This window comes from Pezoporus flaviventris, unplaced genomic scaffold (assembly GCF_033815535.1).
Source record: "Pezoporus flaviventris isolate CSIRO_AGI_PZ_B2104156 unplaced genomic scaffold, CSIRO_AGI_Pfla_v1 ptg000030l, whole genome shotgun sequence".
NCBI lineage: Eukaryota > Metazoa > Chordata > Aves > Psittaciformes > Psittacidae > Pezoporus > Pezoporus flaviventris.
In genome coordinates this window covers 1656426-1669588 of record NW_026892578.1, presented here as the reverse complement: position 1 = coordinate 1669588, position 13163 = coordinate 1656426, and the positions used below count along the sequence as shown (strand labels likewise).

At 43.7% G+C, this 13163-nt stretch overlaps 1 protein-coding gene across 7 annotated transcripts in view; it reads left to right on the top strand.

The window, feature by feature from the left end:
* Window positions 1-13163, top strand: part of NPAS2 (neuronal PAS domain protein 2) — a 104692-nt gene that overhangs the window by 89176 nt on the left and 2353 nt on the right. For 6 of the 7 annotated variants that reach the window (XM_061459655.1, XM_061459656.1, XM_061459654.1 and 3 more), the window contains 5 exons: window positions 3040-3186; window positions 9140-9334; window positions 10450-10607; window positions 11127-11219; window positions 12731-12917. In XM_061459655.1, the coding sequence (XP_061315639.1) occupies window positions 3040-3186; window positions 9140-9334; window positions 10450-10607; window positions 11127-11219; window positions 12731-12917 (780 nt within the window). Of the gene's footprint in view, window positions 1-3039; window positions 3187-9139; window positions 9335-10449; window positions 10608-11126; window positions 11220-12730; window positions 12918-13163 lie in introns of those variants that run through there. The other variant, XM_061459660.1, reaches the window with a different exon arrangement.

The following is a 13163-nucleotide window of genomic DNA, read 5'->3' as shown; positions in this document are numbered from 1 at the left end:
CTCTTGAGATAAACACTCTGTGGTGCAGGTCCATTTCTGTTAGTGTGTCACTGTACAAAAACAATAGAAGCTCTGTAATCACAGGGGTCAAGTCATAGTTATCAACAAGTTTTGGGGTTAGTGTGAGAAAGAGAAAAAAACAAAAGAAAAAGCTCCTTGTCCCTCGTCTTCCTCCATAACAGCTTTCACTCTAATATTTTCACTGAATAATTGTTGTTGTTAAATGTACTAATACAAAAAGCACATGAAAAAGAGAACAAAAAGACAATACTACATGAATATGCTAATTGTAAGAAGGTGCTGAAAAAAAATGAAGGAACAATAATGTAAAATCCACAGCAATTATTCTTGCGTGCGAGTTTGCAAGACAAATTCAAATTCAAAACTAACATCTGGAAATGGATTTTGTTTCTTATTGAAGTATAAAATGATTTTAAAGTTATCTGTCATAAAATTCCTTACATTTGTTAATTGAAGAAAATTGGGTTCCTCTCCCAAAGTGCCTTCAAGGAGTTCACACAGTAATGAAAAATCTACTGTCAGCAAGCCAGGCAGATAAAATGAAGCTTTTGGCTAAAATTGCTTTTAATTCCTTTCTGATAAGGACCTTTTTAAAGACTTAAGAGTAGTCCTCACTAACAGGTCATATAGGGAGAATTAGGTTGCCTTTTAAAGATTCCTCCTATACAGTCAGGTTAAGGCAGGAATTAGCTGCACCTCATCTAAACAAGACGTTGCTACATAGCATCATACCGTTCCTAAAATCAGGGTCCCTGGGATTCTTCAGAAACACAGAGTCACGCTACAACAAGCAGCACCAGCTGCTCCTTTGGGTCTCTTGTCCTTGTTCCCAAACATCACAGGTTTCCACTCATCCATTCCAGAGTTTAATACCTTATAAATGGACTAGAAAGAGAGAGACCCTGCTCTGACTTCTCCCCTTTAACATCAAAAAGAAGTAACACAAACTTCCCTTCAGGAGGTTTGACACCATTTTTCTGCTCTGGGAGAGGATGGGGTTGCAGATGACAGTGCTGCTGTTTGTTGCTGCTGTTTGAAGGCAAAAGTGATGTGAATCACAGCACCAGAGGCGAAGTGCTCACATTATCTCCTTGGGCAGATGGCACAAGCGGCAGGCACTTGCAAACACCTCTGCCACCGAAGTGGGCTCTGAGGGCATCTCCTAGCCACAACTGCACGTGCCACCTTAGCAGCCCTTTCTCCTCCCTAACCAGGATGGCCATGAAACTCCCTTCCACCTTGCCACCACTCTTTGTGCAGTGACCTCCCAGACTATGCTGGAAAGCTGCTCTCCACCTGGTAAATAGAAACAAACCCTCTGAAGTTCTTGCCCTTTCTCACCTAAAGGCCATTGGAGATTTCAGCTTTGCTGGAGGGAATGTGAAGGTACTTTCAAGTATTTAACTTGACATTGTACAAATCAGATCAGTCACATTTAGATTTCTCTAAGTAGCCAGAAATTTCATTTAACCATACAGCGTTAACTAGCACTAGAGTACTCCGTAATTCCCTTCTTCTTACCGTTTTTGTTTTCCTGGTGAAAAAGCCAGAAATGCTGTAAGCCAGTTCACCTCCATGGAGCAGCAAGGTGCTAGCGCAGGGCCACTGGAACAACCAAGGAATGGAGCATCATTTTTAAGTCACAGCAAAATTATTCATTTTCTTTAGCCTGGACCCTCACAGCACCACATATTTTCAGAGAGGTCTTGGGTGCCTCAATTACAGAACAGCTCACAGATCTTTTGAAGTGTTTTGTATTTTTCCAAAGACTGCTTTTTACTTTTGGAATATGAGCTCATGCAAAGCAACTACTCCAAAACCTATTAAAATAATAATTAACTTTGGTGGACTTTGAATCATACCCAAGAACACCAAATAAAACTAAGAATTTATTGCTGTGTTAGTCCCCTCCGCACTTCTTGAATGATTCCCCGTTGTGGCAGGTACTGCTGCTACTGAAGGCTGCACTTTCTTCTTCACGCTGATTACTGATCTCCATTTTATACTATTATTTAGAGCAGCCTTTCTCCCACTGAGCTGAGCTATTCATTTTACATCACATAAAAAAATAGCTTAATGAGCATTCCTTTGTAGATTGACTACTACCCAGCTGTAGAAATCTAGAAATTGTTTATTGTGATCAGTTGTTACGTGATGCTACAGTAAGTCATCAGCAGAATAAAGTATTGCAGCATTGCTATTTCAGTGGGGAAAAAGGAAAGTGTAAGTAAAACATGTCCAGAATATACAGCTATGCCATAAGGGCTCCAAACTACAGTCTAATAGAAATAATGCACTGAAGTCTTATGAAGAGTGGCTGAGGGAACTGGGGTTATTTAGTCTGGAGAAGAGAAGGCTCGGGGGGGGGAACCTTATTGCTCTCTACAACTACCTGAAAGGAGGTTTTAGTGAGGTGGGGGATAGTTTCTTCTCCCAAGTAACAAGCGATACAACAAGCAGTAATGGCCTCAAGCCGTGCCAGGGAGGTTTAGACTGAATATTAGGAAAAATTCCTTCACTGAAAGGGTGTTCAGGCATTGGAACAGGCTGCCCAGGGAAGTGGTGGAGTCACCATCCCTGGAAGTGTTCAAAAAACATTTAGATGAGGCCCTCAGTGACATGGTTTAGTGGTGGTCTTGGCAGTCCTGGGGTAATGGTTGGACTTGGTGATCTTAAAGGTCTTTTCCAGCCTTTTTGATTCTACAATTCTATGATTTGCTCTCCAGTTAAGATGTTCTTGATATTTTAAAGTAGCATACTCTCAAAAAACAGTCCTTCTGATAATTCCCTAACAGAACAGGGTCAGTTGTAAGCAGAACATTCTAACATTTAATATATATGTGCATAAAATTGAAAATACACAGATTTATCTCTGCCTAGATGTTAGTATGTTACAAACACATCTATTCCTTTGGCTGTTCTTTACAATGAAGAAACAATAACTTCTTATAAAACAATGTTTATTCAGATCTGTTTGTATTATAATGACTGATTTTTCTCTCACTTCTTTCTTTCTAGTTCTCGGCACAGTTCAGCATGTTCCAGACCATCAAGGACCAGCTAGAGCAGCGCACCCGGATCCTGCAGGCCAACATCCGGTGGCAGCAGGAGGAGCTCCAGAAGATACAGGAGCAGCTTTGCCTGGTCCAGGACTCCAGCATACAGGTACGCTACTGATGAGAGAGACATAGAAAAGCATCCTCTCTCATGTGGCTGTTGATAGGGTTGGCAACTTAAAATTAGCTCCAGAGTCCAGAAAATCTGGACATGTGGAAACCAGCTCATTTGAATGAGGATGTTACCCTCTGAAAGCCCCTTGAGTAACCTATGCCTAGAAAGATTTAAGAGCTCTCTGAAAGAAGTGAAGGAAGAAATACCTCAACCTTAGGATGAGAAGTTGGGTCTTTTACAGTACCATTTTAATACTTTGTTTACTGAGTCTTCAGACTGAGCAGCTGTAGTAGAAAAACATTCAAGTTCAGGCTTGCCAATTATTATGCCTTTCCAGTTCATCAGCTTCCACCCAGTCACTGCTTGCTTCATGTTGGTATCACTTGTGCTCGGTATCTTGTCTGTCCAGCTGTTTCTTAGCCAACAGCCCTCCTTTAGGCAGTGCTCATCTCTTTCATTCATCACTCCCTGTTTTCCTGACCCTACCCCAGCCCAGATACAGAGCACATCAGGTTCATTTCCTTGTCACATTAAAAAACCCAAACCTCTGCTTGATGATCATTTGTTCACACCTGGGAGGGGTCTGAATTTGTTCTTCACTGGACCAGCTTAAGCCTTTAGGGTGAAGCTGACTACTCAGCCTCTAATACCTCCGACACAGAGCTAGAATTCACCAAGTACAGTATCTGCTTTGCACAACCTCTTCTGTCTAGCAAACCTCAGAAATAATAGGAAGTTCAGGATACTGCTGGTTTCATTTAATGACAAATGGACAAATTATCCAGTTTTATGCAAGTTTTCTGGATGTGGGATGATTACTACTATGTTTCTCGTAATTTAACTATAGATGCCAGGTTAAATCACCCTTGTTTGAAATGCTGCATTGGGGACCACTGTGAATACTGTACTAACAAGATGTTTTTAGAAGACGAGCTCTGTCGCACAAAAAAATGTCTCAAAGAACATTTTAAGCAGCAGATGAAAACCTGGGACGTGATGAAGTCAGTGGAATTTTGCTCCTGACTTCCACAGAAATAGACTTTCACCCATAGTCAGCATCTGTGAAGTGCAGTTTCACATACTAAAACAAATTGGGATTGTATGTTTAGGCAATTAGGGGTCACTGAAGCCAAATTAGAAACTTTGCCACTCAAGTTGCTGCATGTGCACTGCTGTTACACAAAATAGCAATGGTGGATCCCAAAACTAGGACTCCCTGTTCCTGGTGCTATATAAGCATATGAGTAGACCAGGTTTAACTTCAGTGCATTTCTTCTATCGGTTCTGTACTGATTTTGATTAATGGGAAGGGAAAGTCTCTCTGCAATTAACTGGCCTTCAGTTCAGAATCATGTCATATGTCTGAAAGCTATTATTGTTATTATGAATATCAAGAGACGTGATATTCTCACTTCTTTTCTTTTTAATTGGGTGAAAACCATTACTCGCTCCTGGTGAAGCCTTCAACAGTCACATACACTCATCTTTTTTTTTTTTTGTTAATGTATAATTCAGGCAAAAATAGAAGATCAGAGCACATTCTTATATGCAGGAAACCGATTTTATTTTTAGAAAGTTGTCTCCTATATGCGCTGAAGTGCATTTAATAACCCAACGACCACAGGACAGATTGTCAGATATGCTCATAGGGAGCTCAAGCAGAGAGAAGAGGAGGCCCAGTGGGTAAATGGTTGGTAGTTCTGTACTGCCCTCCCCATACCAGTTTGTAGCTCTGAGATACACCACTTGGGTGATCCTCTGCCTCATGAAGACTGTATCAGGTTGGACCAAGTCTTTTCAGACCAGTACAAGTTCTCTAGTGTCAGTACTGACCATTTCCCAGCAGAACTGAGAGGCAGGGGGAATGGAGGGCAGCTCAGAAACACAGGGGCTGCACATCTGCCTGCAGGGGCAATGCTGGATGGGGAGGGTCATCCTCCGTAGTCTGAGTGCCTTTCAGTGTCCTTAGAGCAATCAAACAAGGCAACGAGATGTGAGTGGTCACACTGACTCAGGGTCAGGGCCTCTTCCTTCCCCCAGTTTCTCTAGGTTAAATAAACAAACAAGCACAAAGAATTTACTGTGCTGTTTGTAAGGATAGAGAGAGACCAGGAATTAGCTTTGTCTTTATTTGGCTAGGGGCAACTCAAAAGAAAGATTCACGCTTTTGCAAGGAGCACCTTCGTGACTCACAAGCAATGAGGAGTAAACTTAAATCAGAAATCCAACCATGTGCTTTGCAGCACGTATTTTCATCATTCAGGGAGCTGGATGTCTGCAGACATTGATCTGTGTCTATTATCAGAGCTACAAAGCATAATAGCAAACAGGTGAGATTACTATCAAGCACATTTCTGGTCTCTTTAATATTCTGCGAGGAAGAGCTGTAAGCATGGAGGAGTGCCGCAGGCTGTCTGAAAAGGGGGAAGTGTTCTCCAGTGTTCCCTCATTAGCTGATTTATTAACATATCTTCCCCACTGGTTCATTCACTTCCACACAGAAGTTGTACAGGTTGCTCTGTGGAGAATTAAGCCCCATTTCCATTCCCTTCAGGGATCTTCAAAACTGCAGTACCGCAGTCCACCAAGAAACACTTTCCCAATTGGACAGATGTTGAGCACAGTAGTCTGCATCAGAAAGTATTTCCAAGAGCCTTGTGTGATGAAAGATGAAACTAGCAGGAGGTTTGTGGGCCCTGAACAAAAGTGTTCAAAACCCCATTAAATCCCTATTACTGCTTTTCCTGACAAACCAAAGTGTGAAGGACAAGAGCAGCAAGAGTAACCTCAGAAGTCTGAAGGATGCTGTGTCTGCTCCAGATTTGAACAGTCTAGCTAATGAATTGTGGATGGGGTGGAAGGCAGAAGGGCTGAGCCTGATCAGCCTGCAAGAACTACAAACGAGACCATCTACAGCCACCTATCATTTGCAAACCAGGCTCCCTTCAAAATCCACGAATCTCAGTTCCCCAGTGCTGTGCTTCTTATCTTCACGTATTTCACATAAAGAGTCTTGATGCCTGTAATGATGAGCCCGAAGGCTATAATGCCCTGATTATCCAAAGGACAGGTAGAGTCAGACAGCCGTTTTCCTCACGATGTCTTGCCAATGTGATTCACCCATTAGCTGTGTAAGGACCATCTAACTTGGAATGAGGGGGCAGCAGTGTCAGAAAGTCCCTCCCTTCCTTTGCTGCTTTGCTGCTTATGTTAACAAGCTGGCCAATTAAAAAATATTTGTAAGATGCTTCACTGACCTTGCAGTCCGCAAAATCAGCCATGAGACATGTCGTTAGCAGCAACGCAGTTAGGGGGCTGCTAATTTATCTACTTGGATTTGCTTAAGACTGGGCAAAATTTCAATCTCTATTAGAGAGTTTCTGTTGATACTTAAAGCTGACAGATTTCAGTGTTTCAGGGGAATTCAGGCAGGACTATCACAAAAATAGGGCACATTATGAAAACAACATGGTTAAATTTTGTACAAATGAAGCATGTTCTTGCTTTTAGGCTTAGGTAGGCAGGTAGAAATTCCATGCTTCCAACCTCTTTTGGGTTAATTCTTGTTTTGATGAGGCACCTTGAGTTTTCCAGTTCTGCAGAGACACAGGTTAAATGGCACCATTGCTTCCTGCCCTCAGCTTGTTTTTTCCAGGGCATTTGTATTCAGATGGTAATAATGCTGCTTTGGCCATTATAATGGAAAAGAGGGTCCCCAGGTATGAAACAGTCAGAGCCCTCTCAGGATATGAACACAGGAACAAACAAAACTGGTTTACTGGGATAAGCTTGGTTGTAAATTTAGAGTGTGTTAGCTGCCAACTATTAACTGTGCATGCTCTTACCCAGTGGCACACTCTGGTAATTGCAAAGTAGGTTACTCTGCTTTCTTTCAAGGATAAGTTCCTTGGCCTTCATCTGCAAGTGAGACATGCACACAGGCAGGTCCCTGCAAAGTAAGTTGTTCGCTGCAAGTTCACACACTGCCTGACATTCACAGTGATAGATGTTAATTTTGCACTGGATGAACTCAGTTATTTCTCCAGTGCTGTGCACCACATATCAGAAGGACACTTGAGATAATCTTCCTAAAGGTTAAGACCTTGCAGTGATCTGGCCAGCACTAGTAGGCTTCAGTACAAGTAGGCTTGTACTCCCCATCACATTTTTGAAATACACTATTTGCTTTACCTGTTCTGAACTTTATATCAAATGTTTTATATCGGGTTTCGTATCAATGTCAATCAGTTTCATTGCTAGAGTTAATCAAGTGAGTTCATTTACTAAACATGTCCAAAGCTGAGCTTCTATATACAGAAAATAAACAAGAAAATGAATTTTCATAATTTGTCTGATTTATTCATAATAAGACCTATTTACTTGGCAGAAGTTGTGAGACCATCTGTCTTTCTGATATGTAATGGCTTCAAACTCACTGAGCAGTGTTTTCAAAAGAAAACTCAGAGCTCAGAGCTAGTTTCAGACCTGCTGCGAGCAGCCACAACTCTGTTACTTGACCCATTTATTTCGATCAGACATCTTTGAGCTGTAGTTAGCCTACAGCACCTGAAACAAGCTGTTGCTTTGGGTCCATTAACATTTCCCTTAATTGCCCCCCTCTCCCAGCTGATTAATGTAAGCTTTGACTGTACCTTTTTTTCTGAGTAAAATCTTGTCATGCAGAAATTAATTTTTAAAATTATCATATTTAAATAAAACCTATGTTTTAAAAGCTAGGCAAGTAAGTACAGACATGATGGATCAACCCACACTTATGCAAAGAAAAGCAATGCATTGTCCTTTGGAGAAAGGAATGGGTTTTCTTTCCAAGAAAAATTAGAGGGGACATGATAGTTTAGGGAATTGTTAATATAGCAATAAGCTGCAGAAAGGTGTACTAATTATTGAGTGTACCTCAGGCATGAGACTGATCGATGAATAATGAAGAGAATAATTCTGATTTTGATTTCATTTAAACCCTAAGTAGCTCCGCTTAAATTAATGGAGTTCCACACATGTAGCAATGGTGTGGAATCAGAATCAGATCCAAAAATGCCTTCAACTACGTGGGATGCGTACTTCCGTATAGTGCTTGGTGGCAAAAGGCTCGGTTCAAAATACTGCAAAGACAGCTTGTAGAATTAATAATTCATAGTTATAAAAGATGTCTTTTTCTGCTGTACAGCTATAACAAAAGAAATAGCCCTCAAAAAGCAAAAATTCCAAGCCCTGCAACTTTTAAAGAAGAAAGCTCCGTCATGCAATGCAAGAATGGAGCGTATATAATTTACAGGAACATTTACAGAGGAGCTGCTAGCCCTTTTGCACAAGTCAAATGCATGGCACAGTTAGGAAGAACATCAGGTGACAGTTACCTGACAGGAAATCAGATAAATGACAGTGACTGTCTGTTTACACATCTTCTCAATGATAAGGACACAGCCATTCAACACGGAGAGCTCTGGCCTGCCTGTGGCCTCATTAAAAACGTCCCACAGCCCAACTGTATGTCAGGTGTTGAATTTCCAGAGACACATTCAAAGACAGCCCTGTCTGAAAGACAGGCTGATTTTTTGAAAGGAGAAATGAGAGGGCTGAGAAACCATGGAGTTACTCTCTTTTCTCTGGTCAGGATGCCCCAGAACGTGGTGAATGTATAGTGAACCACTCTTACAAGGGCTGCGCCTGCCCCCCAGAGAGAGGACTTGTACCTTCAGGACACACTGCAAGAGTAGTGAATGCACCTGCACAACAAGAAACCAAGAAAATAGGCACAGCAGAACTGTTAATGCAGGAAAGATAGGTGATTTCCGGTTACAGTAAATGCATAGTGAATCCAGAAATGTGATAACTTCATTTCAGAATATATCTTTGGATATAATTCTGTCACCTTTGTTATCAAAGACAGCTGTGCTATGTAAATAAACCCTCCCCCCTTCTTTTCCAGATGTTCCTACAGCAACCGACGGTGTCTCTGAGTTTTAGCAATACTCAGCAGCTGGAGCCACAACAGCTACAGCAGAGGAGAGGGGCCATTGCTCAGCAGCAGCTTGTCCCCAGTCCTCAACTTCAAGGGCAAATTGCATCTTCACAAACAGTGAACCAGCAAGCACTGAGAGAAGCAAGTGTGATATCGAGCCAGGTAATAATTTCTTTAAATAGAGAAGCATTTATATGCAAAGAAGACATCGAGCTGTTAGTAAGCAAGCAAGTAAAAGCATGTCAAGGCCTCTGCATGTGCCTTTGCCTTTCCTTCCCTATTCTCTTACATAAGGCCAGCCTATATGAAGGGTCCCCCTACAGCATTTACTTCACCTTAAAACCCTGTTTTAAAACCTCGGCCAAGCGGGTTACTTGAGTAGCTGCTTCAGCTTGAAAACTGAGTAGGGGGGCATACAAAAGGTGCAGGTAACTTACTATTCTTCCATTGATCCTGAAATAAACCTGACTGACGACACCGGAAACCAGCAATAGCAGTGTTGGCAGTGTGATCTCTCAAAATAAGTTTTACCCCTGCTTGCTTCTTAAATCCAGTTGGATGCCACCAACACAGCAAAACCTGTCTGCTGTGGTGGCACGCAGGTAGAATACATTGAGATTCATGTGAGACCCACAGGTTGTTGAGTATCACAGATTCCTGCACGGGGGAATAGATTTCAGCCTCAGTCAGTAGGAACTGAGATCTGTGAAGGCCAGTAGGTCTGGCATGGGACGTTTTTATTTCTTATTGCCGTTTCTCAGCATTTCCAGTGTTTGCTCTTCCACCCACTTGTTGTACCTGCCTTCACAGAAACCTTAGCTCTTATTTCTGCTCCCGGAGCGCGTGGCAAACATAGCTGCATCATTATCTTCAGACCCCTCCACTGTAGCTTTTAACCTCTATTATAACAACTTACTAAAATAAAAACTGCATCCATATTATAAATAGGGGAAAAAACACCTTTTTTTTTTTTCTCTAATAAGATATATTCCCATCACTGGGCTTTTATCGCAGTGCTAATAACCCCTAAATTTGCCTATGACTTCATGGGGTGTCGTTTGTCTCCTACACTGCTTCACGGCACGACCAGGGCAGCTTTGCTTTTGCAGCGCTCAGGTATAGAAGAACCGGTGGGGATGCGTCACTTCTCGCACGTTGACAGCAGCCGGGCGGACGCGCCGCCAGGCATTACCGGCGGTGACCGCTGCTTTCAGCGCCCACTGAAGCGGTCACGGCATTGCTCGAGTTCTGCTCTCTGTTTCCCCGCTCTCTTCCAGGGCCCGAAGGCGCCGAGGAGCGCGGAGCTGGCCCCTGGAGGCGGCCGCCCCCCCCGCGCCGCTCCCCCGCCCTTCGCAGCGGCACCCGTCGCCGACGGCGCTGCGGCGCCCCCTGCCGGTCCGCCCGCCCCCGGCTGCAGCCACGACCAGCAGCTCAGGTACGACCCGACCCTGCCCGGCCCCGGCCGCTGCGCATGGGGAGCCCTGCTGCACCCGGGTTGGATTCGGCGTGGCCGCGCTTCCTCCGGCCCCCCAGCCCCAGGGTGGTGGGATGACTCCGCTTTCCCTCCGCTGTCTCAGGCTACCCTGGGTACGTGGGGGAGGATCCACCTCGGCATCCAACTAGACATGGGAACCCAAAAAATAATGTGATGATACTCAGAACTCAAAACACAAGCCATTCCCACCAACAGCAGAAAAAGAAATCCCGCTTTTCTAAAATCCTAGCACCCAGCCTCACAGCGAGGCACCCACATCACCAGGGAGGGCATGTGCTGTCCCAGCCCCCAGTTTGAATCACTCAGGATGCCCAGCACAGCTAGGAGTTTAGGTTAGGCCTCCTCATACTTAGCCCCCTGCCATACCTATGAAAGCGCCCTATTTCTCTCTTCAAAATGTGGGATTCATGTGGTCCTTCTGTTACAGCAATGTTGCTTTTTCTTTTTTCCACACACCAGACTGTTGCTCAGCCAGCCCATTCAGCCCATGATGCCTGGGTCCTGTAACGCAAGACACCCTTCAGACCTCAGCATGGCGGGATCCCAGGCTAAGTATGTGACTTGTCGAAGATAGAACATCAAAGTTGCTTTTGAGCAGAAATAAGCCTTCTTTAGTTAAATGACTAAGTGTTACTATGCTGAACCTGCCTTCCGGTGTCAGGGTCAGCCTTACCATGCCTGGTCACATCAGGAAGGATGACAGAGGGGCACACAGCAGCATTTCAACAAGCCAAGGCTGGGGGAATTTTTCATTGAATCATCATCACAGAATAGTTTGGGCTGGAATGTACCTTAAAATTCATGTAGTTCCAGCCCGCTGCCTTGGCCTGGTTGAAATACCAGCGCTGAGAACACCGTGCTCAATGGACAGTGAGGCACCGGTGTAAGGCCACTGGAGCAATGCCTAACCTACACAGCAGAAAGAATCAACAGGCTCCTGCACCTGAGCTCACCTGGAAAAGCTGCTGAACAAACCATCTCAGTTGTTTGCCGCCTCAAGGCTCAGATGAAGAAAGCAGAAAACATTGATTGGAATATGCATTTTTTTTTATTTAGCTGTTTTTTTGTCACTGTACTTAATCACGACCTGCTAAAATAATAGGCAGCTGTTCACATGTAATTACTTTAAAAGTAATTCTGCGTGTTACCTTGGAAAAGTATGTATTTAGTACTTTTTTTTTAAACATCACTATTCCTGTTTAAGAGTATCTTGAGACACATTTGGCAACCTTAAATACACAGCATTTTAGATATGCTTTTAAGCATCTCAGTAAAAGAGGCCTGATCCGCAAAGGCACATCTCCCAGTTCACATAGACTTCCTGACTCACAGGACCCTTTCTTAGGAGCTCACATCCTAGTACAAGAACCCGAACTGCAGCATTTCTGACTAACCCCTAATGTTGAACAGCTGTTGAGTGAACACACGCCACACTATGATCTCATCACCCATTAGAGGACAAACAGAACAAGGCTGGGTTGGCAAAAGCTCCACTGTGGTTCTGCCCCCGAGCTCCTACAAAACAACACATATTTTACGTACTGCTATGCAAAAGCAGGCTGGCAAGAGGAGCCAAGTATTTTATTTCTGTCCCATCCCTAACCCCAGAGGACTTCTAGAGGCTTCTTCAGTTCCTACAGTGTGACCCTCCCCATGGGCAGTTGTAGGGGAGCACAGGCAGCAGAATGGGGGTGTATTTACTTCTCTCTCACTGTAGTTCAGAGCTCAGCATATTAACACAGAATCAAAGGCCATTTGGCTTAATGAACCTGCAATGTGAATGCTGTGGCTGAAGACTTGTATAAACCAGAATCTTCAATAAATCTAAACTGTGGTCTGTATTTGGAGGCAAGATGTACTGTGCTCTCCAAGTCCAGCTCATGCGCAGATTAAGGGGAAAACAGTGCCGCCAATGGTGCCATCATTTATATTAGCAGGTCCCAAGAACTGGAATCCTTTATTAGGAATTACTCATGAAGACTAGGGACTTCCATCCCTACCTTAAGAGAAGACCTCTGCTTTCAACAGTTTGTTCTTGACTGTTTCGCTTCTTTCTTCCACAGGTATTCCCAAACCCAACAAATCTTTCAAAGTCTGGAAGTGCAGACTTCCAGCAGCAGCTCTCCAATCATACTGATGGGACAAGCAGTGTTAAACCAAGGGTTTGCCACTACACCTCCTTCCCAGCCATCCTCTCTGCCACCTATGCAACTCCAGCACCAACAGCATCAGCAACAACGCTACCTGCAGGTAGGGTAGGACAAAGAGGGCCCCAAACAGGGCCTCAGGTTTCAGTGGGAGCCTGAAATTAGAGGTACTGAAACATGCGAGACACTGCCACAGTGCCATGTACCCTTCCAGTACAGCAAGGGAGCAGTGAGAACCATCAGAATATTTAAAAGCAAAATTACTGATTCTGTGCATTGGAAACATAATCAGATTATCCTGGATATATTTAAAGTGTATTTCTAGATGGAGAAAATTGCTGCCTTAGGA